This window comes from Panthera tigris, chromosome F3 (genome assembly GCF_018350195.1).
Source record: "Panthera tigris isolate Pti1 chromosome F3, P.tigris_Pti1_mat1.1, whole genome shotgun sequence".
NCBI classification, from domain to species: domain Eukaryota; kingdom Metazoa; phylum Chordata; class Mammalia; order Carnivora; family Felidae; genus Panthera; species Panthera tigris.
In genome coordinates this window covers 4,825,830-4,850,506 of record NC_056678.1, presented here as the reverse complement: position 1 = coordinate 4,850,506, position 24,677 = coordinate 4,825,830, and the positions used below count along the sequence as shown (strand labels likewise).

At 42.8% G+C, this 24,677-nt stretch overlaps 1 protein-coding gene and 1 long non-coding RNA gene across 11 annotated transcripts in view; one reads left to right on the top strand and one right to left on the bottom strand.

Annotated features, from left to right (window-relative positions):
• The window catches only part of LOC122235739, a 42,345-nt gene extending 26,112 nt beyond the window's left edge, over positions 1 to 16,233 (top strand). For both annotated transcript variants that reach the window (XR_006213758.1, XR_006213759.1), the window contains exon 3: positions 16,160 to 16,233. This is a non-coding gene — a long non-coding RNA (uncharacterized LOC122235739). The remainder of the gene's footprint in view (positions 1 to 16,159) is intronic.
• A 64-nt stretch (positions 16,234 to 16,297) lies between these two features.
• Positions 16,298 to 24,677, bottom strand: part of SMYD3 (SET and MYND domain containing 3) — a 681,855-nt gene continuing 673,475 nt past the window's right edge. For 8 of the 9 annotated variants that reach the window (XM_042975352.1, XM_042975349.1, XM_042975351.1 and 5 more), the window contains one exon: positions 16,298 to 16,578. In XM_042975352.1, coding sequence (XP_042831286.1) covers positions 16,477 to 16,578 — 102 coding nt within the window. In that variant the 3' untranslated portion in view covers positions 16,298 to 16,476. 9 annotated transcript variants of the gene reach the window in all.

Genomic DNA, 24,677 nt, shown 5'->3' with positions numbered 1-24,677 from the left:
CAGCAGGACATTAGCAGATGGAGAAGAATACATCAGTGCTCTAGAAGAAAGGGTGAAGTGCCTGAGCTGAACAGAAAAAAAAAAAATTAGAAATTAGGTTGAAAACAATGAGGATAGATAAGAGGATCTCTGGGACAACATCAAACATATCAACATTCACATTATAAGGGTTCCAGATGAGAAGAAAGGGGCAGAAAACATACTTGAAGAAAAATAGCTGGGAACTTCCTTAATCTGGTGAACAAAACAGACATTCAGGTTCAGGAAACAGGTCCAAACAAGTTGAACCCGAGAAAGTCCATAGCAAGATATATAATCATGAAAATGTCAAAGATGAAACATAAAGAGATAATTTTAAAAGCAGCAAGAGAGAAGCAACTAGTTGCATACATGGGAAACCCCATAAGGTTGTAAACTGATTTATCAGCAAAAACTTGGCAGGTAGGAAGGGACTGATACATTTGAAGTGCTTAAAGGAAAAAAAAACCTACAACCAAGAATGTCTGGCAAGTTTAATGTTCAGAGTTAAAGAGGGTAAAGAGTTTCTCAAACAAAAATTAAAAGTGTTCATCCCATTAAGTGAGCCTTACAAAAAATGTTAAAGAGACCTCTGTAAGCAGAAATGGCCATAATTAGAAGAAAATTATGAAAGGAAAAAATTTCATGAGTAAAGCAATCATATAGTAAAGGTAATACAGTACTCATTTCCAAAGCTAGTATTAAAATTAAAATAAAAAAGTAGTAAATTCAATTACATCTAAAATTAGAGGACTCACATGCAGAAAGATGAAACATCCAACAACCCATATATGAAATGTGGAGGGAGGAGTAAAAATAAAATTCTTTTAAAATATGTTCAGGGGCATCTGGCTGGCTCAGTCAGTTGAGCATCCGACTCTTGATTTTGGCTCAGGTCATGATTCCAGGGTCATGGGAACGAGCCCCATGTCGGGCTCTGTGCTGAGCATGGAGCCTGATTAAGATTCTCATTCTCTCTTTTTCTCTCCCTCCCTCCTTCTCCCTCTGCCCCACCCCTATTCACATCTCTCTCTCTAAAATAGAAAGAAAAAAAGAAAAGAAAGAAAGAAAAGAAAGAAGTATTCAAATTTAAGTGACCATCAATTTAACATAGACTGTATATGCTTAAGATGTATGTATGAATGTGTTGGTAACCACAAACCAAAAACCTATAACAGATGCAAGAAAAGTAAAGAGAAAGGAAGCCAAGCATAACATGAAAGAAATTAATCACAAGGAAAGAGAGCAGGAAAAGGGAACACAGAAGAACTACAAAAGCAACCAGACTCCATTTTTTTTAATGGAAATAAGCACATATATGCCTATCAATAATTACTTTAAATGTAAATTGACTAAATGCTCTAACCAAAAGGTGTGGGGTGATGGAATGGATGGAAAACAACATCTATCTATATGTTGCCTATAAGAGACTCACTTTTGACCTAAAGATACATACACGTTAAAAGGAATTGGGATGGAAAAAGATATTCTATGGAATCCAAGTGAAAACAAAGCCAGGCATACTTTTATCAGAGAAAATAGACCTTGAAATAAAACCGTAACAGACAAATAAGGGCATTAACTAATGATAAAGTGATTAATTCAGCAAGAAGATGTCACAATTGTAAATATCTTGGCACCCAACACTGAAGTACCTAAATCCATAAAGCAAATATTACAGACACAGAGAAGGAAGCTGAAAGTCATACAATAATAATAGAGAACTTTAACACCCATTTATATCAATGAACAGATCATCTGAGCAGAGAATCAGTAAAGAAACAGTGTCTTTAAATGACATATTAGACCAGATGAATTTAACAGATATATACAGAACATTCTGTCCTCAAACAGCAGAATACACATTTTTTTTCAAGTGCACATGGAAGAGTCTCCATGATAGATTACATGTTAAGACACAAAAGAAGTCTCAATAAACTTAAGAAGATTGAAATTATATCAAGCATCTTTTCTGACCACAATGGTATGAAAGTAGAAATAAGTCACAAGAAAAAAAGTGCATAATAATGTGGAGGGTAAACAACATGCTACTAAACAACCAGTAGTTCAATAAAGAAATCAAAGGGGTATTTTAAAAATACATGGAGATAAATGAAAATGAAAACACCATGGTCCCAAATCTTTGAGAACCAGCAAAAATTTTGAAGAGGAAAATTTATAAGAATACATGTCTACATCAAGAAACAAAAAGATTCTGAAACAATCTAATCTTACATGTAAAGTAACTATAAAAAGAGCAAAGAAATCCCAAAGTCAGTAGAAGAAAAGAAATAACAAAGATTAGAGCAGACATAAATGAGAAACGAAAAATACTATAGAAAAGATCAATGAAACCAAGAACTGGTTCTTTGAAAAGATAAACAAGGTTGATAAACTTTTAGCCAGACTCATCAAGAGAGAGAGAGAGAGGGAACGAACCCATATAAATAAAATCTGAAATGAAAGAGGGGAATCTATAACAAATGATACCACAGAAATACAAAAGATTATAAGAGACTGGGATGAAAAATTATATGCCAACAAACTGGACAGCCTGGAAGAAGTGGATAAATTCCTGTAAATATACAATCTTTCAAAACTAAACAGGAAGAAATAGAAAATCTGAACAGACTGATTACTAGTAATGAAATTGAATCAGTAATCAAAAATCTCCCAACAAAAAAAAGTCTAGGACCAGATAGATTCACAGATGAATTCTAGCGAATATTTAAAGAAGAGTTAATACTTATTCTTTTCTTTTCATTCATTCTGTAGATTTATCACCATAAGTGGGATTTCTTCTGGGGATGCAAGAATGGCTCAATATGCACAAAACAATGTGACACACCACATTAACAAATTGAAAGATAAAAACTGTATGATCATCTCAATAGATGTAGGAAAAGGTGTTGACAAAATTTAATATCCATTTATGATTTAAAAAAAAAACCCTCTAAATGAAGTGAGTTTAGGGGGAATAACCTCAACATAAAAAAGACCATATAGGATAAACACACAGCTAACAGTATAGTCAATGGTGAAAAACTGAGAGCTTTTCCTCTAAGATTAGTAACAAGACAAGGATGTCCATTCTTCCCCATTTTTTTGGGGGGACTTTATATATATTTTTTATTAAAAAAAAATTTTTTAACGTTTATTTTTGAGACAGAGAGAGACTGAGCATGAACGGGGGAGGGTCAGAGAGAGAGGGAGACACAGAATCTGAAACAGGCTCCAGGCTCTGAGCGGTCAGCACAGAGCCCGACGCAGGGCTCGAACTCACGGACCGCGAGATCGTGACCTGAGCCGAAGTTGGCCACTTAACCGACTGAGCCACCCGGTGCCCCTATATATATGTTTTAAAATTTACATCTAAGTTAGCATATAGTGCAACAGTGATTTCAGGAGTAGATTCCTTAATACACTTACCCATTTAGCCCATACCCCCTCCAACAACCCCTCCAGTAACCCTCTGTTATCCATATTTAAGAGTCTATTATGTTTTATCCCCCTCCCTATTATGTTTTATAATATTTTTATATTATTTTTGCTTCCTTTCCCTTTGTTCATCTGTTCTGTGTCTTAAAGTACTCCTATGAGTAGAGACATATATTTGTCTTTCTCTAATTTCGCTTAGCATAATACCCTCTAGTTCCATCCATGTAGTTGCAAATGGCAAGATTTCATTCTTTTTGAATGTCGAGTAATATTCCATTGTATATATACACCACATCTTCTTTATCCATTCATCCATCGATGGACATTTGGGCTCTTCCCATACTTTGGCTATTGTTGATAGTGCTTCTGTAAACATTGGGGTGCATGTGCCCCTTCAAAACAGCATACCTGTATCCCTTGGATAAATACCTAGTAGTGCAATTGCTGGGTCATAGGGTAGTTCTATTTATAATTTTTTGAGGAACCTCCATACTGTTTTCCAGAGTGGCTGCATCAGTTTGCATTCCCACCAGCAGTGTGAAAGAGATCCTCTTTCTCTGCATCCTTGCCAACATCTTTGTTGCCTGAGTTGTTAATGTTAGCCATTCTGACAGGTGTAAGGTGGTATCTCGTTGTGGTTTTGATTTGTATTTCCCTGCTGATGAGTGATGTTGAGCATTTTCTCATGTGTTGGTTGGCCATCTGGATGTCTTCTTTGGAGAAGTATCTATTCATGTCTTTTGCCCGTTTCTTCACTGGGTTATTTTTTGGGTGTTGAGTTTGATGAGTTCTTTATAGATTTTGGATACTAACCCTTTATCTGATATGTCATTTGCAAATATCTTCTCCCATTCTATTGGTTGCCTTCTGGTTTAGCTAATTGTTTCCTTTGCTGTGCAGAAGCTTTTTATTTTGACGAGGTCCCAATAGTTCACTTTTGCTTTTGTTTCCCTTGCCTCTGGAGACATGTTGAGTAAGGAGTTGATGTGGCCGAGGTCAAAGAGGTTTTTGTCTGCTTTCTCCTCCAGGATTTTGATGGTTTCCTGTTTCACATTCAGGTCCTTCATCCATTTTATTTTTGTGTATGGTGTAAGAACGTGGTCCGGGTTCATTTTTCTGCATGTTGCTGTCCAGTTTTCCCAGCACTGCTTGCTAAAGAGACTGTCTTTATTCCATTGGATATTCTTTCCTGCTTTGCCAAAGATTGGTTGGCTATACATTTGTGGGCCTTTGTGGCCACTGATTTGAGTGTCTGTTTTTGTGCCAGTACCATACTGTCTTGATGATTACAGCTTTTGTAATACAGCTTAAAGTCCGGGATTGTGATGCCTCCTGCTTTAGTTTTCTTTTTCAAGATTGCTTTGGCTATTCAGGGTCTTTTCTGGTTCCATACAAATTTTAGGATTGTTTGTTCTAGCTCTGTGAAGAATGCTGGTGTTATTTTGATTGGTGTTGCATTGAATATGTAGATTGCTTTGGGTAGTATTGACATTTTAACAATATTTGTTCTTCCTATGCAGGAGCATGGAGTATTTTTCCATTCTTTTGTGTCTTCAATTTCTTTCATAAGCTTTCTCTAGTTTTCAGTGTATAGATTCTTCATCTCTTTGGTTAGATTTATTCCTAGGTATTTTATGGTTTTTTGGTGCAATTGTAAATGGGATTGATTCCTTGATTTCTCCTTCTGTTGCTTCACTGTTGGTGTATAGGAATACATTCAATTTCTGTGCATTAATTTTATATCTTGAGACTTTCATGTCGTGTGAAGAGTGAAAGTTTGACTTCCTCCTGGCCAACTTAAATGCCTTTTATTTCTTTGTGTTGTCTGATTGCTGAGGCTAAGACTTCCAATATTACGTTGAATAACAGTGGCGAGAGTGGACATCCCTGTCTTGTTCCTGACTTTAGGGGGAAAGCTCTCGGTTTTTCCCCATTGAGGATGAAATTAGCATTGGGTCTTTCATATATGGCTTTTATGATCCTGAGATATGATCCTTCTATCCTTACTTTCTTGAGGGTTTTTATCAAGAAAGGATGCTGTATTTTGTCAAATGCTTTCTTTGCATCTATTGAGAGGATCATGTGGTTCTTGTCCTTTCTTTTGTTGATGTGATGAATCACATTGTTTTGCGGACATTGAACCAGCCCTGCATTCCAGGTACAAATCGCACTTGGTCATGGTGAATAATTGTTTAAATGTATTGTTGGCGCCGGTTGGCTAATATCTTGTTGAGGATTTTTGCATCCATGTTCATCAGGGAAATTGGTCTATCTATAGTTCCCCTTTTTAGTGGAGTCTTTGCCTGGTTTTGGAATCAAGGTAATGTGGGCTTCATAGAGTTTGGAAGTTTTCCTTCCATTTCTATTTTTTGGAACAGCTTCAAGAGAATAGGTGTTAACTCTTCCTTAAATGTTTGGTAGAATCCCCCTGGAAAGCCATCTGGCCTGGAGTCTTGTTTTATGGGAGATTTTTGATTACTAATTTGATTGCTTTACTGGTTATGGGTCTATTCAAATTTTCTATTTATTCCTGTTTCAGTTTTGTTAGTTTATATGTTTCTAGGAATTTGTCCATTTCTTCCAGATTGCCCATTTTATTGGTGTATAATTTCTCATAATATTCTCTTATTATTGTTTTTATTTCTGCTGTGTTGGTTGTGAGCTCTCCTCTTTCATTCTTGATTTTATTTATTTGGGTCCTTTACTTTTTCATTTTGATCAAACTGGCTAGTGGTTTTTATCAATTTTGTTAATTCTTTCAAAAGAATTAACAACCAGCTTCTGGTTTCATTGAGCTGTTCTACTGGGGGTTTTTTTTGGTTTTGATAGCATTTATTTCTGCTCGGATCTTTATTATTTCCTGTCTTCTGATGGTTTGGGGTTTATTTGCTGTTCTTTTTCCAGCTCTTTAAGGTGTAAGGTTAGGTTGTGTATCTGAGACCTTTCTTCCTTCTTTAGGAAGGCCTGGATTGCTATATACTTGCCTCTTATGACTGCCTTTGATGCATCCCAGAGGTTTGGGGCTATGGCATTATCATTTTCATTGGCTTCCATGTACTTTTAATTTCCTCTTTAACTTCTTGGTTAGCCCATTCATTCTTTAGTAGGATGTTCTTAGTCTCCAAGTATTTGTTACCATTCCAAATTTTTTCTTGTGGTTGATTTCCAGTTTCATAAGTGTTGTGGTCTGAAAATATGCATGGTATGATCTCGATCTTTTTGTACTTGTTGAGGGCAGATTTGTGTCCCAGGATGTGATCTGTTCTGGAGAATGTTCCATGTGCACTAGAGAAGAATGTATATTCTGCTGCTTTAGGATGAAGTGTTCTGAATATATCTGTTAAGTCCATCTGGTCCAGTGTGTCATTCAAAGCCATTGTTTCCTTGTTGATTTTCTGATTATATGATCTGTCCATTGCTCTAAGTGGGGTGTTGAAGTCGCCTACTATGATGGTATTATTATCAATGAGTTCCTTGATGTTTGTGATTAATTGATTTATATACTTGGGTTCCACCACATTTGGAGCATAAATGTTTACAATTGTTAGGTCTTCTTGGTGGATAGACCCCTTAATTATGATATAATGCCCTTAGTCATCTCTTGTTACAGTCTTTAAAGTCTAGATTGTCTGATATAATTATGGCTACTCTGGCTTTCTTTTGTCAACCATTAGCATGATAGATGGTTCTTTATCCCCTTACTTTCAATCTGAAGGTGTCTTTAGGTCTAAAGTGGGTCTCTTGTAAACAGCATATAGATGGATCTTGTTTTCTTATCCATTCTTTTACCCTTTGTCTTTTGATTGGAGCACTTAGTCCATTGATGTTTAAAATGAGTACTGAAAGATAAGAATTTATTGCCATTATGTTTCTTGTAGAGCTGGAGTGTATCATGGTGTTCTCTGGTCCTTTCTGGTCTTTGTTCCTTTTGGTATCCTATCTATCTATCTATATTTATTTTTTCATCTTTTCTCCCCTCAGAGAGTCCCCCTTAAAATTTCTTGCAGGGCTGGTTTAGTGGTCACGGACTCCTTTAATTTTTGTCTGGGAAACTTCTAATCTCTCCTATTTTGAGTGACATCCTTGCTGGATAAAGAATTCTTGGCTGCATATTTTTCCCAAATCAGTACATTGGATATATCCTGCCACTCCTTTCTGGCCTGCCAAGTTTCTGTGGATAGGTCTGCTGCAAACCTGATCTGTCTTTCCTTGTAGGTTAAGTAATGTTTTTCCCTTGCTGCTTTCATGATTCTTTCCTTGCCTGAGTAAATGTGAATTTGACTCTGATATGCCTTGTTGGTGGCCCGTTTTTGTTGAATCTAATGGGAGTCCTCTGTGCTTCCTGGATTCTGATTTCTGTGTCTTTTCCTAGATTAGGAAAGTTTTCCACTATGATTTGCTCATATAACCCTTCTACCCCTTTTCCCTCTCTTCATCTTCTGGGACCCCTATGATTCTGATGTTACTCCTTTTTAATGAGTCACTGATTTCTCGAATTCTTAAATTGTGCTCTTTTACCTTAGTCTTCCTCTTTTCTCCTGCTTCATTATTCTCTGTAAGTTTGTCCTCTATATAGCTGATTTGCTGTTCTGCCCCATCCATCCTTCCTGCCGTGGCATCCATTCAAGATTGCAGCTCAATTATAGCATTTTTTATTTCATCCTGACTAGCTGTTACTTCTTTTATCACTGCAGAAAGGGATTCTAATCTATTTATGACCCCAGCTAGTATTCTTATTATCGTGATTCTAAATTCTGGTCCAGACATTTTGCTTGTACCTGTGTTGGTTAAGTCCCTGGCTGTTGTTTCTTCCTGCTCATTCTTTTGGGGTAAATTCCTTTGTTTTGTCATTTTGAAGGCAGAAAAGGAATTAATGAGGTCAAAAAAATTAAAATTGAAAAATTAAAAACAACACACACACAAATCAAATAAATGATACTAGATCTTATGTGTGTTTTGGTCTGGATGTTGAAAGGGACTTGATAGATTAGAGAAAAAAGGGCGGGGGGAAAAGAAAACGTTTGAAGATTTGAAAAAATGAATACAGTGAAATAGAGTAAAATGAAATGATGAAAGTAAAATAGAATTTGAAAAATTTACAAAAGTAAAAAATATAGAAAAAATTAAAAATACTTTAATGAAAATCAAAAATAAAAATAAATTTTTTCTTTCTGTATTCAAGAAAAAGGAAAGGAAAGAGAAAATTGAATAGATGTACCAGCTAACAGACTGAAATACGATTGAAATTATATTATTTTCCCCTAGAAGTCAAACTGTGAAGCACTTTATGGTCCATAAACTAAGCAGGCAGAAGGACTTGTGGTGTTCCTGAAGAGCAAGGTTGGCCCAGTTGGGCGGGGCTTAATATAATGGCTCTGTTCCCTACTGGATGGTGCTGCTTAGCTTACTGGGGTGTATTGTTGTGGTGCTTGTAGATGTGTACGTGCATGCACGGGAGGGGTTAAAATGGCATCACCCAGCTACCCAGTCTCTAGTATCAGAACTCTGTTCTCCCCGATCACCAATCACGCACCCATCCTTTGTCTCTGGTTTCTGTCTGCTCCCCGCTTTTACACTGTCTGTGACCAAGCCGTCAGGTTGACAGGTGGCACCTACCTCTTAACTTCATCTCAGATGAGGCTGTTTTTCCCAACCCCTTACTTCTGAGGGACTGCAACTTTGACCTGTTCTGCCCCTCTACGGTAGGGTCTCACCAAGCGATGGCCGGGTGCCAGGTGTACCCAGGAACGTTCACGGGACCTTGCTGCTGCTGATGCCCAGAGACTGTGGCTGGGTGCTAGCCTGCCCTAGAAGTAGTTCATGCGATCATATAGCAGCAGTGTTTCAGGGATTATGGAAAATCACAACATACATCTGGCACCAGGCTTCACCCTTAATGACCTTGTTCCAGCACCAGCGAATGTGCTTGTTCTCTGGGCTCCACTGGGGCCTTTGCCTGTGGGGGGCACTATACAGCCTCTACCAGATGTCCTCCCAGCAGGGGAACCACCTCTCCTCGTGTGGCCCGAGGACCCCCGGACTTCACTCTGCTCCTGGGGATTCCCCCTTCTCACCAGAGCACCACCAGGTATCGAGCTACAGAGTTTTAGACTCTGTGCTCCCCCTGTTTATAGAGTCTTAATGGAATATAAACCCTCTCCTTTCTCCCTTTTTAGTTCAGTCCCTGGGGATGTTTCCACTTTTCCAATTTGTCTCCAGCTGCTTTTGGGGGGGGGTTCTCTTCCCATACTATCCCCTTGTCTCTGTCCTCTCTCCACAAGCAAAAATAGCTCCCTGCCCTCTGCAGCTTCTCTCTCCCCCAGTGCACCTCTCTGTGCTGTGTACCTGCTGACTTCTGTGGTTCAGGTTGTGCAGATTGTTGTGTTAATCCTCAAGTCAGTTTTCTAGGTGTGCAGGATGGTTTAGTGTTGATATGGCTGTATTTCATGGACACGAGACACACAAAAACGTTCATGCTGTTCTGCCATCTTGGATCCTCCTCTCCACTCTTCCCACTTTTAATCGACATAGTATTGGGAGTCATAGCCATAACAGTCAGACAAGAAAAAGAAATAAAAAGAATCCAAAATGGTAACAAAGAAGTAAAATTGTCATCATTTGCAGATGACAATGCTATACATAGAAAACCCTAAAGACTCCACCAGAAAACTATTAGATTAGAAGTAATAAATGAATTCAGTAAAGTTACGGGATACAAAATTAATATACAGAAATTGGTTGTGTTTCTATATACTAATAAAGACATAGCAGAAAGAGACATTAAGAAAAATTTCCATTTATAATTGCGCCCAAAAGAATATCTAGGATAAACTTAACCAAGGAGGTGAAAGATCTGTACTCTGAAAACTACAAAACACTGATGAAAGCAATTGAAGACAACACAAATGGAAAGATATACAATGTTCATGGATTGGAATTAATATTGCTATAATATTCATATTACCCAAAGCAATCTACACATTCAGTGAAATCCCTAGCAAAACACCAATAGTGTTTTTCTTAGAACTAGAACAAATAATCCTACAATTTGTATGGAACAACAAAAGACCCCAAATAGTCAAAGCAATCTTGAGGAAGAGGAACAAAGCTGGAGGTGTCATAATCCCAGATTTTGAAATATATATAGAATCTATAATAATCAAAACAGAATGATACTGGCACAAGCACAGACACATAGATCAATAGAATAGAACAGAGAGCTCAGAAATCATGCTTATATGGGCAATTAATATACAGCAAAGGAGGAAAAACTATACAATGGGGCAAAGACACTCTTCAGGAAATGGTTCTGGGAAAACTGGACAGCTACATGCTAAGAATGAAACTAGATCATCTTTTAACACCACACATAAAGATAAGCTCCAAATGTATTAAACACCTAAATGCGAGATCTGAAACCATGAAACTCTTAGAATAAAACATTAATCTCTGTGACATCAGCCTTAGCAATATTTTTTTACAGGTCTCTGCAGGCAAAGGAGAGAAAAGCAAAACTAAAGTTTCTAATGGCACTACACCAAAATAAAAAGCTTTCATACAGCAAAGGAAACCATTAACAAAACAAAAAGAGAACCTAATGAATAGGAGATATTTGCAAATGATATATCTGGTAAGGAGATAACATCCAAACTATATAAAGAATTTCTACAACTGAACACCTACAAATAATCCAATCAAAAATAGGCAGAGGACCTGGACTACCATTTTTTCCAAAGAATACAGACAAATAACCAAAAGATACATGAAAAGACACTCAACATGTCTCATCATCAGGGAAATGCAAATCAAAGCCACACTGGGGTGTCACCTCAAACCAGTCAGAATGGCCATTATCAAAACAAAACAAAACAAAAAAACCAAAACAAATAACAAGCATTGGTAAGGGTGTGGGTAAGAGGGAACCCTTACACAGTATTGATGGGATAGTAAATTGGTCCAACCACTGTGGAAAACAGTATAGAATTTCCCAAAAAAACTTAAAAGTAGAAATACCATATGATCCAGCAATTTTACTCCTGGGTAATTACCCAAAGAAAATGAATACAGTAATTCAAAAGATACATGCACCCCTATGTTTACTGCAGCATCATTCACAATAACCAAGATATGGAAGCAACCTAAGTATTCAGTGATAGATGAATGGGTAAAGAGGAATGGCATGTGCATGCCCATACACATGGAATATGACTTAGCCATGAAAAAGAATGAGATCTTTTCATATTATCCTAAGTGAAATAATTTATACCAAAAACCCAAATACCACATGATTTCACTTAATATGTGGAATGTAAAAAACAAAACAAATAAACAAAAAGCAGAAATGCCCATAAATACAGATAATAAATGGGTGGCTTTTAGGGGGGTAGGTGGGGAGATGAGCAGAATGGTAAAGTGGAGTGGGAGGTACAGGCTTCCAGTTATGTAATTAATAAGTCACAGAGATGAAAGGTATGGGATGAGTAATAGAGTCAATGGTATTGTTATAGCATGTGGTGACAGATGGTATCTATACTTGTGGTGAGCATAGCAGATGTATAGAGTTGTTAAATCACTGGGTTGTATACCTCTGATGTAACATTGCATGTCAACTACAAAAAAAAATATAAATATACTTAAAAAAGAAAATTAGAGAAGTCAGTCATCCAGTAGGTCCTATGAAAGTATTCATGGGAAGCACAATTGGGAGAGTTCCAGTCTTTATATTTACTTATTTTTTTTTAATTTTTAATGTTTATTTTTGAGAGAGAGAGAGAGCATGAGCAGGGAAGGGGCAGAGAGCGAGGGAGACACAGAATCTGAAGCAGGCTCCAGGCTCTGAGCTATCTGCACAGAGCCCAATGCAGAGCTCGAACCCATGAACTGTGAGATCATGACCTGAACCCAAGTCGGGCACTTAACTGACTGAGCCACCCAGGTGCCCCTCTATCTATATTTACTTTTAATATGCTATGTTGGCACGTATTTTTAAAAAGGGTTGTAAGTAATTTTCTCTCACAATTACAGTTAATAATGCACTTGTGGAATTTTTGCTTCCTAGCCCTGTGACTTTTCGATCTGCTAGTTTATATGTCTAGGTTTCTAAAGGAGAAATGATTCCTCCAGGGAATACAATAATGGCTCCGTAATCACGGACAGTCTGCCTTATGGCCATTTGGACTCATCATGCCTCTGAATCAAAAGACAAAGAAGCAGATTACTATTCTGGTTGAATTGACTGAATCCCAATCTCTAATTGCTGCTATATAGTGGGGTGGAGCAAGTCTGAGCCAGGGGATTCTCTAACAAGTATATCAGTTTAATGGAAGATTGAGGCATCCCAACATGGCAAGACCATTAAGTGTCAAGAGAGTTCAGGAATGATAAACTGAACTTCCACCAGGTGAAGAACTTTGACCAGGCAAGGTGCTGGCTGAAGACAGGAGGATGCCAGAATGTTGGAGAAGAATGATTTTTTAAAATATCAACTTAGGAACAGCTAAGAATCAGGAACCATTTGAGGAGGATTCATGATGCTTAACTTTACAATAGGACCCCGGCTTACCCTAGAGTAGATTTCTTATGAAATGCCTTTTTGAAAATGCTATCCAAAGGAACTCAGGGCAAAATATTAAAGAAAAGTCAAAAAACAAGTGACAAACTGAGAGATGAAATACTACAGATAAAGGGGAAATCTTCCTAATATAGGAACGACCAAAGATGAGGGAAAAAAGACGAAAAGGAAAAAAAAAACCACAACAGCCTGATAGAAAATTGGACAAAAGACAGGCAAATAGCATTCACAGAAAGTTAGACAAAAGGCTTTTAAATATTTGAAGACATCAAACTTCGCCAATAAGAAAATTAAAAGTACACTGAGATACCATTTCTCACCCATGAGCTTAGCACAAATTCAAAAGCTGAAAAACCCACCCTGTTGTCAAGACTGGGGGGAGGCAGGCATTGTCATACAACCGGCTCAAGGTAAATGCCACAGTATTTCGCATATGCGTTTACCCTTGACTCAGGAATTTCTCTTGTGGGCTACTCTGAGTGTCACATCGTTTCCTGATTGGGCCAGAATTCTCGAGACAGAGCTCAGGGGAGGGCCCCCACGCAGGACTGTCTCTTTCATTCCCGCTGTGAAGCTTGACGGAGGGACCTCTGTGGTTTGTGGCTGTCTGGCCTCGCCACACTGTGGCCGCCCTCTCTGCTGCCTGCATTCCTGCCCGGCTAGAGGAAGGCCGCCTTGAGCTCCCAGGGTGAGCAGGCCTTCCAGGCAGCCGTCCTGCCTGTACTCTTGGCATTCATATGGCATGGCCATAAATTATGCCCAGTGTGTTCATTTTCAGTTTAAATGTGTTCTTATCCCAGAGGAACAACTAATGGCGTCAAGTTACTGATGTGAAAAAAGCCTGCCGCTACAATCTATGGATTAATGGAATAGCAGTCCTGGAGGCTGGGGCGGCAATAAATCGTCAGCCACCGGTGACACAGATTTTAAATTATGTTCTCCGTCCCCTTCCCCCTTCTCCAAAGTTATTTTGCTGTAAAGATGTTGGGTAAACATTTACCATTGCTTAAATGTTTGCTTTCTATTAAAGTTGATGCAAGCAGGGCCCCTCCCTCTTAGGGGCCCTTCTTGCAGACAACGGGAAGTGAGCTGAGAGGGATTTAAAAGCTTGTCATGCTTTCTCGAGGAGGCGTGAGGGCAAATCTCCTTATCCAGGATCATCACTGATAAATTTCAGAAAATTGGCAAACACAGGGTTCTATCAGCGAACTCTGCTCATTTGGCACGTGAGTTCCTACCCCGACCTTCTGTTACGGCTTTTTTCTTTCCCTAATGAATTTAAAATGATGAGCCAACGTAATTCCCATCAGTGCTTTTGAAAGGTAGCAAATCTACTTCTCATTAGGCGAAGGACTCCAGGGAGTCTGCTGATGGACCACAGGGAGCTCAAGAGTCCCTGATCCTAAAAGCAAATTGTTCACATGTACATGGGTTTCTGGAAAGGTCTATGAATTTCATCCAATTCACTCAAAGTTCTATAACATGGATTGCATAGATGGCCACAATACCTCCCTCTCTTTCCACACCTTGCGATTGGATGACTGAGAGAAGAGGCTCTCCCCACCCCAGACTCTGGACCGGCCTTGTGAATGGCTTTGGCCCGTGGGATATTGGCAAATGCAACACAAGCAGTTACGAGAAGTGCTTGCACATTGGGGCTTGCCTGCTTACCTTTCCTGGAACCCTGCTGCCCCGCGAACAAGGCTGGGCTAACCCCGGGAGCTACAAGCCTCAGTCACCCCCGTTTCCCCAGCCGACCCACCTGGAACTGCAGACGGTGGTGTAGGCAGCCAAGATCAGCCACGCCTGGGCCAGACCAGAACTGTCTAGCTCAACTGCTAACGTACAGAATCGTGAATAAGTGTTATCTTGAGCCACTAAGCGTGTCACACAGTAAAAGCTAACAGACACAAATACTACACCAGAGAGTGTGCATTTTGAGAACAAGGGGCATAACTTATTCAGTCTTTGTATTGCCTTTTCCTAAACACACAGTAACTATCCAATATATATTTGCTGAATTGGGTAGAGTTGGTTGTTCATAAAGACTGAGATGAAGCCACTTTCTCAAGGTGACTTAGTAAATTAGGAGGGATTCCAGAGCACTGACGCTGGGCCTCTGTTTTCTTATAAAATGGGCTTCAGAATATCTACTGTGTTATGCTACTGTGGTTATTGGAGATCCTGTGTGCCCCGGAGATAAGGCTTAATACTTGCCTGCGGCTGGGGCAGAGGCCAGCTGACAGAAAGGTGCAGAGTGCACCAGCAAGCCCGATACTGAGCACATTTCCATGGTCAGAGTAACTGCCAGGCATTGGGCAAGTGGATTCCGGCTCCAGTGGCCAGCTTTTTCTGCCGCAGAGTGAGATTGGTTCCTTCCAGCCTGATCAGACGTCCCTGTGTCACTCTGGCACTGCCTGTGCCTGCCGTGGCCATGTGGCTGGAAGCCTTGTCTCTCCCTGTGTGAGGGGCCATGCCACAACTCCCAGTAAGTAGCTCCTTTCCTGGCTTGTAAAATAAGGTGTGGCTGACTGGGGCCTCCCTAAGAACGCCCGCAGCCGCCGGAACCAAGGGCTGCAACTCCTGCCCGAGCCCCATCCAACCAGGAGGGACTGAACTGCTCACAGGGTCACGGAGCCATAAAACAAACCACCTTTTTTCTGAATTTGTCTAATGCAGAAAGGTGGAAAAGCAGCCATGGGATTGGGAAATAGGAGGAAGCAAAAACAAACCTGATGTGAGCTGGGGTGCAGGGTGAGGGAGCTTCGTGGCATGCACGTCACATGGTCAAGCCACAGATGGAGGGAATTACAGAAAAAAATTCCAAGTTAAAAAAACATGACATATACAAAGAGTTACAGAATGCACAGAAGAATTATACAAAGAACCCAAGACATTTGAAAAAACATTTTTTTTCCCATTAAGACTTCCTATGCTTTTCTAATAGCACCTAAAATGACTTCTTTCTAGGACGTAGGATAAAACTTTCTGTGTTAGAGATGTATTGGGGTGTAAATAATGGATACATATTATTTACTACAAACAGTAAAGAAAACATTCTGGTTTTTTGACAAAATGGACATTAAGTTTTTGCTTGTAAAAACATTGATTTTTATCCAATTATACCCCCAGATATTCAAGGAGAAGATTCAACGTACTCTGCTATGCTTTTACTAGAACTTTCTAGCCTTCATGTTGAGATGTGGAACATTAAAGTCACCAATGAGTAAACAAAACAATTAGCAGATGACATTTTCAACCAATTTTTTGTATTTATTATTGTGCTTCTCTACAACTAATGATTCTTGTGGTTTGCACATGGTATGCCTGCTTATTTACCTACATAAACACAGCCTAGCATTCCCAGAGGGGAGGCCCACAAACAGTGCGGCACATGTGACCTCCACCAGGCATTCAATATGGATATAAGCCATCTTTGCCTGCGCCCATTAGGATGCTCTTATGTGGGCGTCACATTCTTCTAAGAGGAGAATCAAGTCTTCAATCAGGCTGTGCTCTCTGCCGTGTGTCACTCTCATAATATCAAAAGCCTATTGGAAAAAGAAAGAAGACAGATTATGTTAGAGTAGACAGTTAGGTTTCAACAGGACACCTGGAGACCCACAAAAGGGAGTCATGGCCAGCTCTTGGGGGCAGCGGTTAGAGACCTGTCGGCACCACTCCAAAACAAAGCCACAAGAAGCCAGATCTAACCAGATAGGCCCAAGACAAAGAAGGCTGGAAACCCTGACTAAGGGAGAAAAGGCATGAAATCCTGCTCCCAAGAGATCCCCTCCTCAAGTAAAAAGTATTCCACCTCTAGTTAACAACGGTCAATAAAGATGGAGACCCAAACTCCAGGGCACGCAGCTCTCTCTTGAGCTCACTTGCACTCACATCTTGAGAGCAAACACTCCCTTTAACAAACTTTCCTACTTGCACCTCTCAACCACTGTGTCTGGTATATCCTTGAATTCTTTCTTGTGATGAGACCCAGAGCCTTTGGCAACACTGTGCGGATGGGCCGGGTGGAGGCCTCAGGGCTCGGTGTCTCCCCAGTCCACCCGATAGCATCTTGATCCAAAAGTAGGTGGGCCCCTGCCTGCTCATCTCTTTCCCACGGTGCTTTGGTGTGGAGAACCCGTGGTCTGCAGCGTGAGCAGTACTGTGATTCTCCAAGCCACACGGTAAGGGGCAGGGTGAATTTTTCATGTGTTTGTAGACCGCACACTCCCAATGAGTAGTGCCAGGTGTGGTGTCCAACAGTGATCTTCAGGGCTTGTTAGTGCAGGGGGTTGTGGGTGGTTAGGTTTAAGAATAAAAACTAAAAATAATTAAGTGGTATTAAAGATGAGATTCTATGCTGCCATCACCTTAAAATTTCAGTTTTGCATGCTGCATTCAGTTCTCATCTGTACGCACTGGGCTTACGATGTACACATATTTTTGTATTCTTTTCATGTCATATTACAGTGTCAGCATTTGGACAATCGCTTCTTTCACTCCCCGTGTTCAATTCAGCCTCCATAATATTTCTGAAATCTGGGTGGGCTTGTGACCACTTCAGTGAGAACAGTATAAGGAATGCTGTTGACTTCCAGGGCTAGGTTAAAGAGGCCGTGCAGCCTCTGCCTCGTCCACCAGTGTGTTTGCTCCTGGGGCCGTGAGTCGCCATGCTGTGAGGAGGCCGACGGAGAGGCCATGTGTACGTGCTCTGCTAGACGGTCCTCGCCGAGCCCATCTTGCAGGTCCTCCGGGCCTAGACACCAGAAATTGGCATGAAGAAGTGTTCAGGGGTGCCTGGCAGGCTCAGCTGGAAGAACATGCAACTCTTGGTCTCAGGGTCGTGAGTTTGAGCCCCATGTTGGGTGAAAGCATCCAGGTGACTCCAGCCGCTAGCCAGAAGACATCCAGGTTCCCGTCTTCCTTGCTGAAACCCCAGACGTTGAAAGAAAAGGGCCAGCTGCTCCTGTTGTCCTCTGTTTGAATTCCTGACCCACAGAATCTGTGATCATGGTAACGTTGTGGTTGGAACTTTGGAATAGTTTTGGAGTATTTGCTCAGCTTTGGAATGGTTTGTTACAGAGCAATGATATTTGTGCAGTAAATAAATTAGAAACCCTGTCCTCGTGCACCACCCGGTAGGGGGCTGGCAGGAAAGGGGAGGGGGGCACAGGTCCATTGTACTGAACGTGGACGTGTCTTCACACAGGCTCTAAGCCTTGGTTGCAAAGTATTATCAACCAGGGAGCCTCACAAGAGACCCTAATGCCCAGACCCCACACAAAGGATTAACCAAAACCTGACCTCTGGGGGGGGGAGGGTGAGGCTGGGGGTTCAGGGGATTGTGATGTGCCCTTGGGGTTGAGAATGACATACAGTGCGCTCTTAACAAACACTAGCAGCGTTTTATTATTCAATGTTAATTTATAGCCAGCATAATTACCATTTTAATGATTGTGTGCAATTAATTCTATCATGTTTACAGACCATCAGTCACTAAGCTACTCTTGGAAATTCAGATCACTTTCAATTTTTGACAAAAAAATGATATGATACAGATCTTCCAACTCAGGACACTTTTTGCCTTTGCTGAATATTTGCTTAAGATCAGTTCCTAGGGATTCCTGAGTAGGAAGACCTTTGCAGCTAGAGACATAAAAACTGGAAGCAAAGTGGTCGCATCCTCAGACCCCTTCGTTCTGTGGGGGAGGAAACCTAGACCCGGAGAAGCAAAGCGGCCAGGCCCGGAAATGCTTTCAGCCTGTGTTCCTGGCTTCTCATTCCGGCCTCTTTAAAAATGTCCCCTGCACAGTAATAAAGGAAAACAGGCAGGCAGAAGGGCCTGGATGTAGCTGCTGGGAGAGAGAGGAAAGAGACAGCAAGAGGAGGACCCGCCAGCTTGGGCTCTGGTCTCCAGCCTGAAGGAGAGCAGTGCTCATCACAGAGTCCAGACACGACCCTGCCGACAGGCAGTCCTGTCACCCGGTGACATCCCAGCTGGGAAACCCAGAAGGTTCTGATTAACTTGAGTGGGTCTGGCCTGGGGGGGGAGGGTGGTGGAGGCAGCCCCACCTTGCCGGCAGCCAAGCTCTGTGAGATCCCTCCGGAAGGAGGATCAAAAACAAATGTTTGAAACCATTCTGGGAACAAAGGTGTCCCATTTCATCCTCCTCCCTTCCCCCCCACTGGGGCTCCTCTCTGGGTCCTCAGTCAGTCTAGACACCTTAAGGTCTGAGGTAGAAAGTGGCCTGAAAGCAGGACTGCAATGAGAGATCACAGAGATGCTTCAAGTCTTTGACGGGAAAGCCTCTTACTTGAAAGCTCTGGGATGTTCTCGTCCCTTCTACTTGGCGGAGGAAGGTGAGTGGGCCAGAAGCACTGCCTGAACACCTCTCTGCTTAAAGGGAAATGACCCTCTGCCCTGCCCCACTAACCTGTGGCCCAGAGAAAGGTCAGGCCTAGCCTGGGATGGCTCACTTCCTTCCTGGCGCCTCATGGAGGCCCTCTGCCGGACGAGGCCCTGGCCTTATTGCCCAGGAGGACGCCCCAATGGGCTGTGCGTTTGACTCTGGCTAAATGACAAATGTCATCTTCGTATTCCTCTGACAAGGTGAGGTTGATGCGCATGTCTTCACACACTATGGGCTGCAATCTTCCCTCCAGCCATCATTTGCACTTTCTTCCCCCTTCCAGCTTTAGAAATAGGGTCTGTTCCTCAAGAGCTGAGGTTAACTGTGGCTGATCCAGTGTCTTCCTGTTCATGAGAGGGACAGACCTGCTTAGGACACGTGCCCAAGTGCCAGTAGGAGGCTTGCAGCCGTCCTGGAATCACAGAGCCCCAGGAAGGAAGGGGAAGCTGCCTGGCTTTCCCCAGGCCTCACTGCCACACCTCCGTGCCTGCTTCCTTACAGAAGGGCCGTGAGGACCCTCTGGTCCAGTCACGTCGTGGCCTGACTCGTGGGCGCAGGGTGAGCGCCAGCTCTCAGGACGCGAGCCGGTGTTCACTCCATGGCTGCATTGTGCAGCCTCCACCTGAAGCCAGTCTTCATGACCGAGGGGGGGACCAGAGGTTCCCCTGTACCCAGACATGGCTTCTGAGACATCTAGAGGGATCTCCCAGTCAAGATGCTCTTGGTGGTGAACGCAGCAAGGGAAGCAAAGGCAAGGGCAGGGGGCAACCCCCGGACATTATGTACAAGATTTGAGACACTAAGATTAGAAGATTTTGTCCACGGGGGGCTGGAAGCAGAGAGCAAACAGGTATAGCTGGGGCACTGGACCGACTGGAAGACATTGAAAGAGCATCTGCATCACTTGTCTAGAAGGTGAAACTGAGTAGAAGTACAATAAACAAGTAGGCGTTACAATTTATGAGGGACGGCTGGAGTGGAAGAGAACCAGAGAGAAAGGAAAGAAAGAAATAGCATTCAGTATGTGCAAAGTATGTCAGAGCCCGTCCTCTGTATTTGTGTGAAGGACCGGTCACTCTGGGTGGACAGGGAGTGAGTGGGGACTCAGACCTGGTGATAGAAGAGATCTGGTCCTCATCTTGGGCGTCAGCCCTCATTGACGTAAGACAGGAGCACCGTGTGGCTGGGGCCCAGATCTCTACGGGGGCCACAAACCTTCAGCCCAGTGGGCGAGGGGGGCTTTGCCCTCCCAAATAAAGTTACAGTAAATCCCTGACAGACCGGAGCAGCCGTTTCCTGTAGCTCTGCGTGTCCCCTCAGCCCCTCCCACACATGCGCACATCAGACAGAAAGGACAATTTTAGTTTAATTTCCTGCAGCAGTATATAAAACAGATTAAGGAAATATAAAATTGGAGCCGGCTTGCGCTGGGAAAAGCTTATCTCTTTCCATTAAATTTTATTTTTATAATAGTAGCATTTAAAAAGAGCCTCCACATCATCTTCCACAGAGGACTCGTTTGGAGCCTCCAAGGGGGGCTGCTGGGCCATGTATGGACTCTAAATGTCACACGAGAAATGGCAGCACTGATTGTCTGCCACAGGACATGCGTGGTTCATTCAGGAATAAAGGCAGGGGCCCAAGGACTGATTTAAATCTCATCACGTCTTTTTTTTTTTTTTTTGAGTAATTTTAAAATTGTGGTCTTATATTAAATAGGTTGAATCAAATTATGATTTAAAGTTGCAAACAATAGCTTTCTTATTAATTTTTAATACAAATATATTAAGCTTATCAAGGATCTCATATACTCTCTACCCGGAGCCTGAGGGAATCCAATAAATGACTTCCCCAAGCATGATTTAAATATGGATTTAAAATCAGAGGGAGGGGCTCCTGGGTGGCTCAATGGGTTAAGCGTCCGGCTCTTGACTTTGGCTCAGGTTGTGATCTCCCTGTTTATGAGTTCGAGCCCCACATCCTGCTTGGGATTCTCCCTCCCTCCTTCCCTCTCTGTCAGGATAAATAAACGAAAAAAATCAGAGGGAAAAGAAATGTGTGCCTGATAAGAAGCTCTGGAATCACATCACATCACACCCAGTGTACAGGATGTGTGTATGTAGGTTTTTCTCTAGCAAGTCAGTGGTTCTTACGAGATTCAAAAATAACGTGAGCAAAGAGGTTAGCGGGTTAAGGAACAGGAGGAAGAGAACCGCGAGCTCCAAATCAGCCACGTCGGGGCTTACGTTTGGGGTGTAGGCGGGAGTGGGAGGTGCATTCAGCTTTCTCTGGCTGTGCCTGAATAGCTCATAGCTGTGTGGGGTAGACAGGGGGGTCCGGGGCTCGTGGCCTGTGCTAAAGGGATCCTCAAAACGTAAGATGCTTCAACAGAATGAAATGAGAAGGGAAACAAACAATATGGTGTAATGTAAAAAATTTACATCTAAATAACAAATGATTACTGAGGGGGAAGAAGTCTGTTTTCTTCCAGCCTGCTTGCAGCTAACAGGGCACTAACAAAGCGGTTAGTCTAGCCCAGGGTAGGGGGATCAGCAGCTCGGAGAGCGAGCTTACAGGACAGAAACAGGCTCACTGAAGGACAGCCCAGCCGAGGGTGGCCGGAGGGGAGCTCCGAGAAGTCAAGTTAGATGCTAACAAAATCCTTCCAAGGAGTAAGTGGAAAGGAACGGAAACAGATTAGAGACAGGAGAAAGTAGGAGAGCAGCACAGCGAGGGGACCCCAGGACTCTCCTGCAGCAGCAGTCACAAGGATTTCAGCAGGGCCCGGTGATGAAAGCTTAAACCAAATCTGTGTTGGGCTAAGGGGATCCCTTTCCTGGAGGAGGCTGGCCTAATGGAATCTGTAGCAAATTTCTGTTTCTGAAAAGGCACTCATTTCTGCTTCAGAGTCGGCCTTTGAAACCCAAAAGGGTTTCAAGCCCTTTCGTCCTATTGTTTCCAGAGTCTCTAAGAAAGAATATGTAGGGGTGCTAGCCTAAAGAGAACATCAGCTTCGGAAGGCAGAGAGCTTCCCTTTCCCCTCTCCGGGTTCCCTGAGCCAGGAGAAGACTCAGGAAAGGAGGCTTTCTGCAGGATGAAACTGGCCCGCTCCTGTTCCTAGACCCCCAGGTCCTATGAGCTGGCAAAGAAATGGACACGTGGCCTGTGTGATCCGGTACTTTGTAATACGGAGACATGGATAGATAGGTAATTTGATAGATAGCTAATATCCTAGCTTCTCACAGAGATTCTAAAACCCTTTGGAATTTCCTAAGTGCTGAAAGCAATAAAGGGGTCTCATGTTAACAAGGTGACTTTCAGAAAGCGCCTAAGGATGGGGGCTGGTTGCCAGGAGAACCAAGCACATGACTGACCTTTAGGAGAAGGGAGAGGTTGGAGGCTGAATCACTTGCCAACAGCCAGCGATTTAATCAATCATACCTAGGTAATGAAGTCTCTGTAAAAACCGCTATAAAGGATGGGGTTTGAAGAGCTTCCGCATTGGTGAACACGTGGAGATTTGGGGAGAGTGGTGAGCTCTGAGAGCACAGAAGCTCTGGGCCGTTTCCCCAGACCCTGCCCTATGCCTCTCTTCTGTCCGGTTTATCCTGATTTATAGCATTCTACAATACACTGGTGAGCAAACTGTTCCTCTGAGTTCCGTGAGCCACCCTAGCAGATCAGTTGAACCTAAGGAGAGGGGGTCCTTGGAGTCTCCAGTGTGTATAGCTGGTCAGTCAGAAGCTCAGGTGACAACCTGGCATGCCCTCAGCATCTGCAGTGGAGGGTGGCCCTGTGGGGCTGAGCCCCTAACCTGTGGGATCCGGTGCTGTCTCTGGGTAGATGGTGTCAGAATTGAACTGAACTTAGGACACTCAGCTGGTGTGGGAAAACCCTTGCCACACACTGGGATTGGGTGATCAGACCCTCACTCTGCCAGTAGGTGGTCAGGAAAGGTCCAGACAAGATCTGGTCCACTAGCCATAGACACACTACATATGCACACTAGCTAAAGGGACAGGACCAGGGTGGGACTTTTAAAGATCTCAGTTCATTAAAAAAATCTATTCATTCAAGTACGTGTTGAACAGAACTTGCTGTGACTGGGGCATGTGTATCTATGTTAGGCAGCACCAGGAGATACAAAAGGTAAAGTCGGGGCCCCTTGTGGAATCCTACGCAACTTGGGGAAACAGAACATGTCCCTGTGGAATGCTGGGGAGCAGTTACATGACATAATTGTCAGCAATGGAAACACCGTATTATCCCAAGCTACAAACATCAGTGCTGAAGGGACGGCAGGAATAGCGGCGGGAACGATCGGCACGAGGGTTCCTATAACCATAAACATCCTTGATCGTCTCAAAACTTGGGACTTGGCAGAACAGTCTCACATACTACCTCATTTACTTCTCAGAACCACTCTGTGGAGTAGGTATTATCCCCGTTTTAAAACTAAGAAAGCTAGATTCGGAGCAATTAAGAGACTCGCGTCAAGGCATGGGACTGCCACGTGAACCTCCTCCCTTGAAAGCTGAGCGCTCTCGACCAGGCTACACTGCCAGGCACACGTCTGTCTGCATTCTGGTTGACGATAAAACCTGGTGAGACACTCAGTGACTTCCAGAGCCAAATGGGAAGTCTGGGGTCAGGCCATGGTGTAACACAGGACTCGGGGCAGACTTGCTGATCCTGCTCTGAGAATCTCATTCGTAGCTCTCAGGGTCCTTGCAGGGGTTCACCTTTGGTACCAGGGGAAGGAGATGCGAAATAAGACCGTTAACAGAGGAAACTTCTGGAGGTGAGGTTAACATCGCGAGAACGTGAGGAAGGCCGTATGGAATGGGGGCCTGAGGGATACAGAAGGGCAGGAAGTATGAGATGGGTGGGGATGGCCACAGCAGCCACCCAGCCCATGTGACCCCAGAAATCGACATGTGAATGTCTGCTTGGGCTCCTGTGTCTGCAGCTGAGGGTATCAGAGGTCCCCTTCCAGAGTTCTGCACACACAGGCGACATCAAGCCTCACTCGATGAATGAAGAGCTCCAAACCGCCCCCGGGGCTGGCATCGGGGGCTTGCAGATCAGAAGGGGTTTCTGCACACGGGGTCTTACTAGAGAGTCCCATCTATTTCACTGGGCCAGTGTAGGAGAAAAGAGAGCCTTGGACTCCAGCCTGGACTTAGTGACCTATTTGTTTACACGTTTGCCCCCTCCCCTAAATTGGAAGGACAATG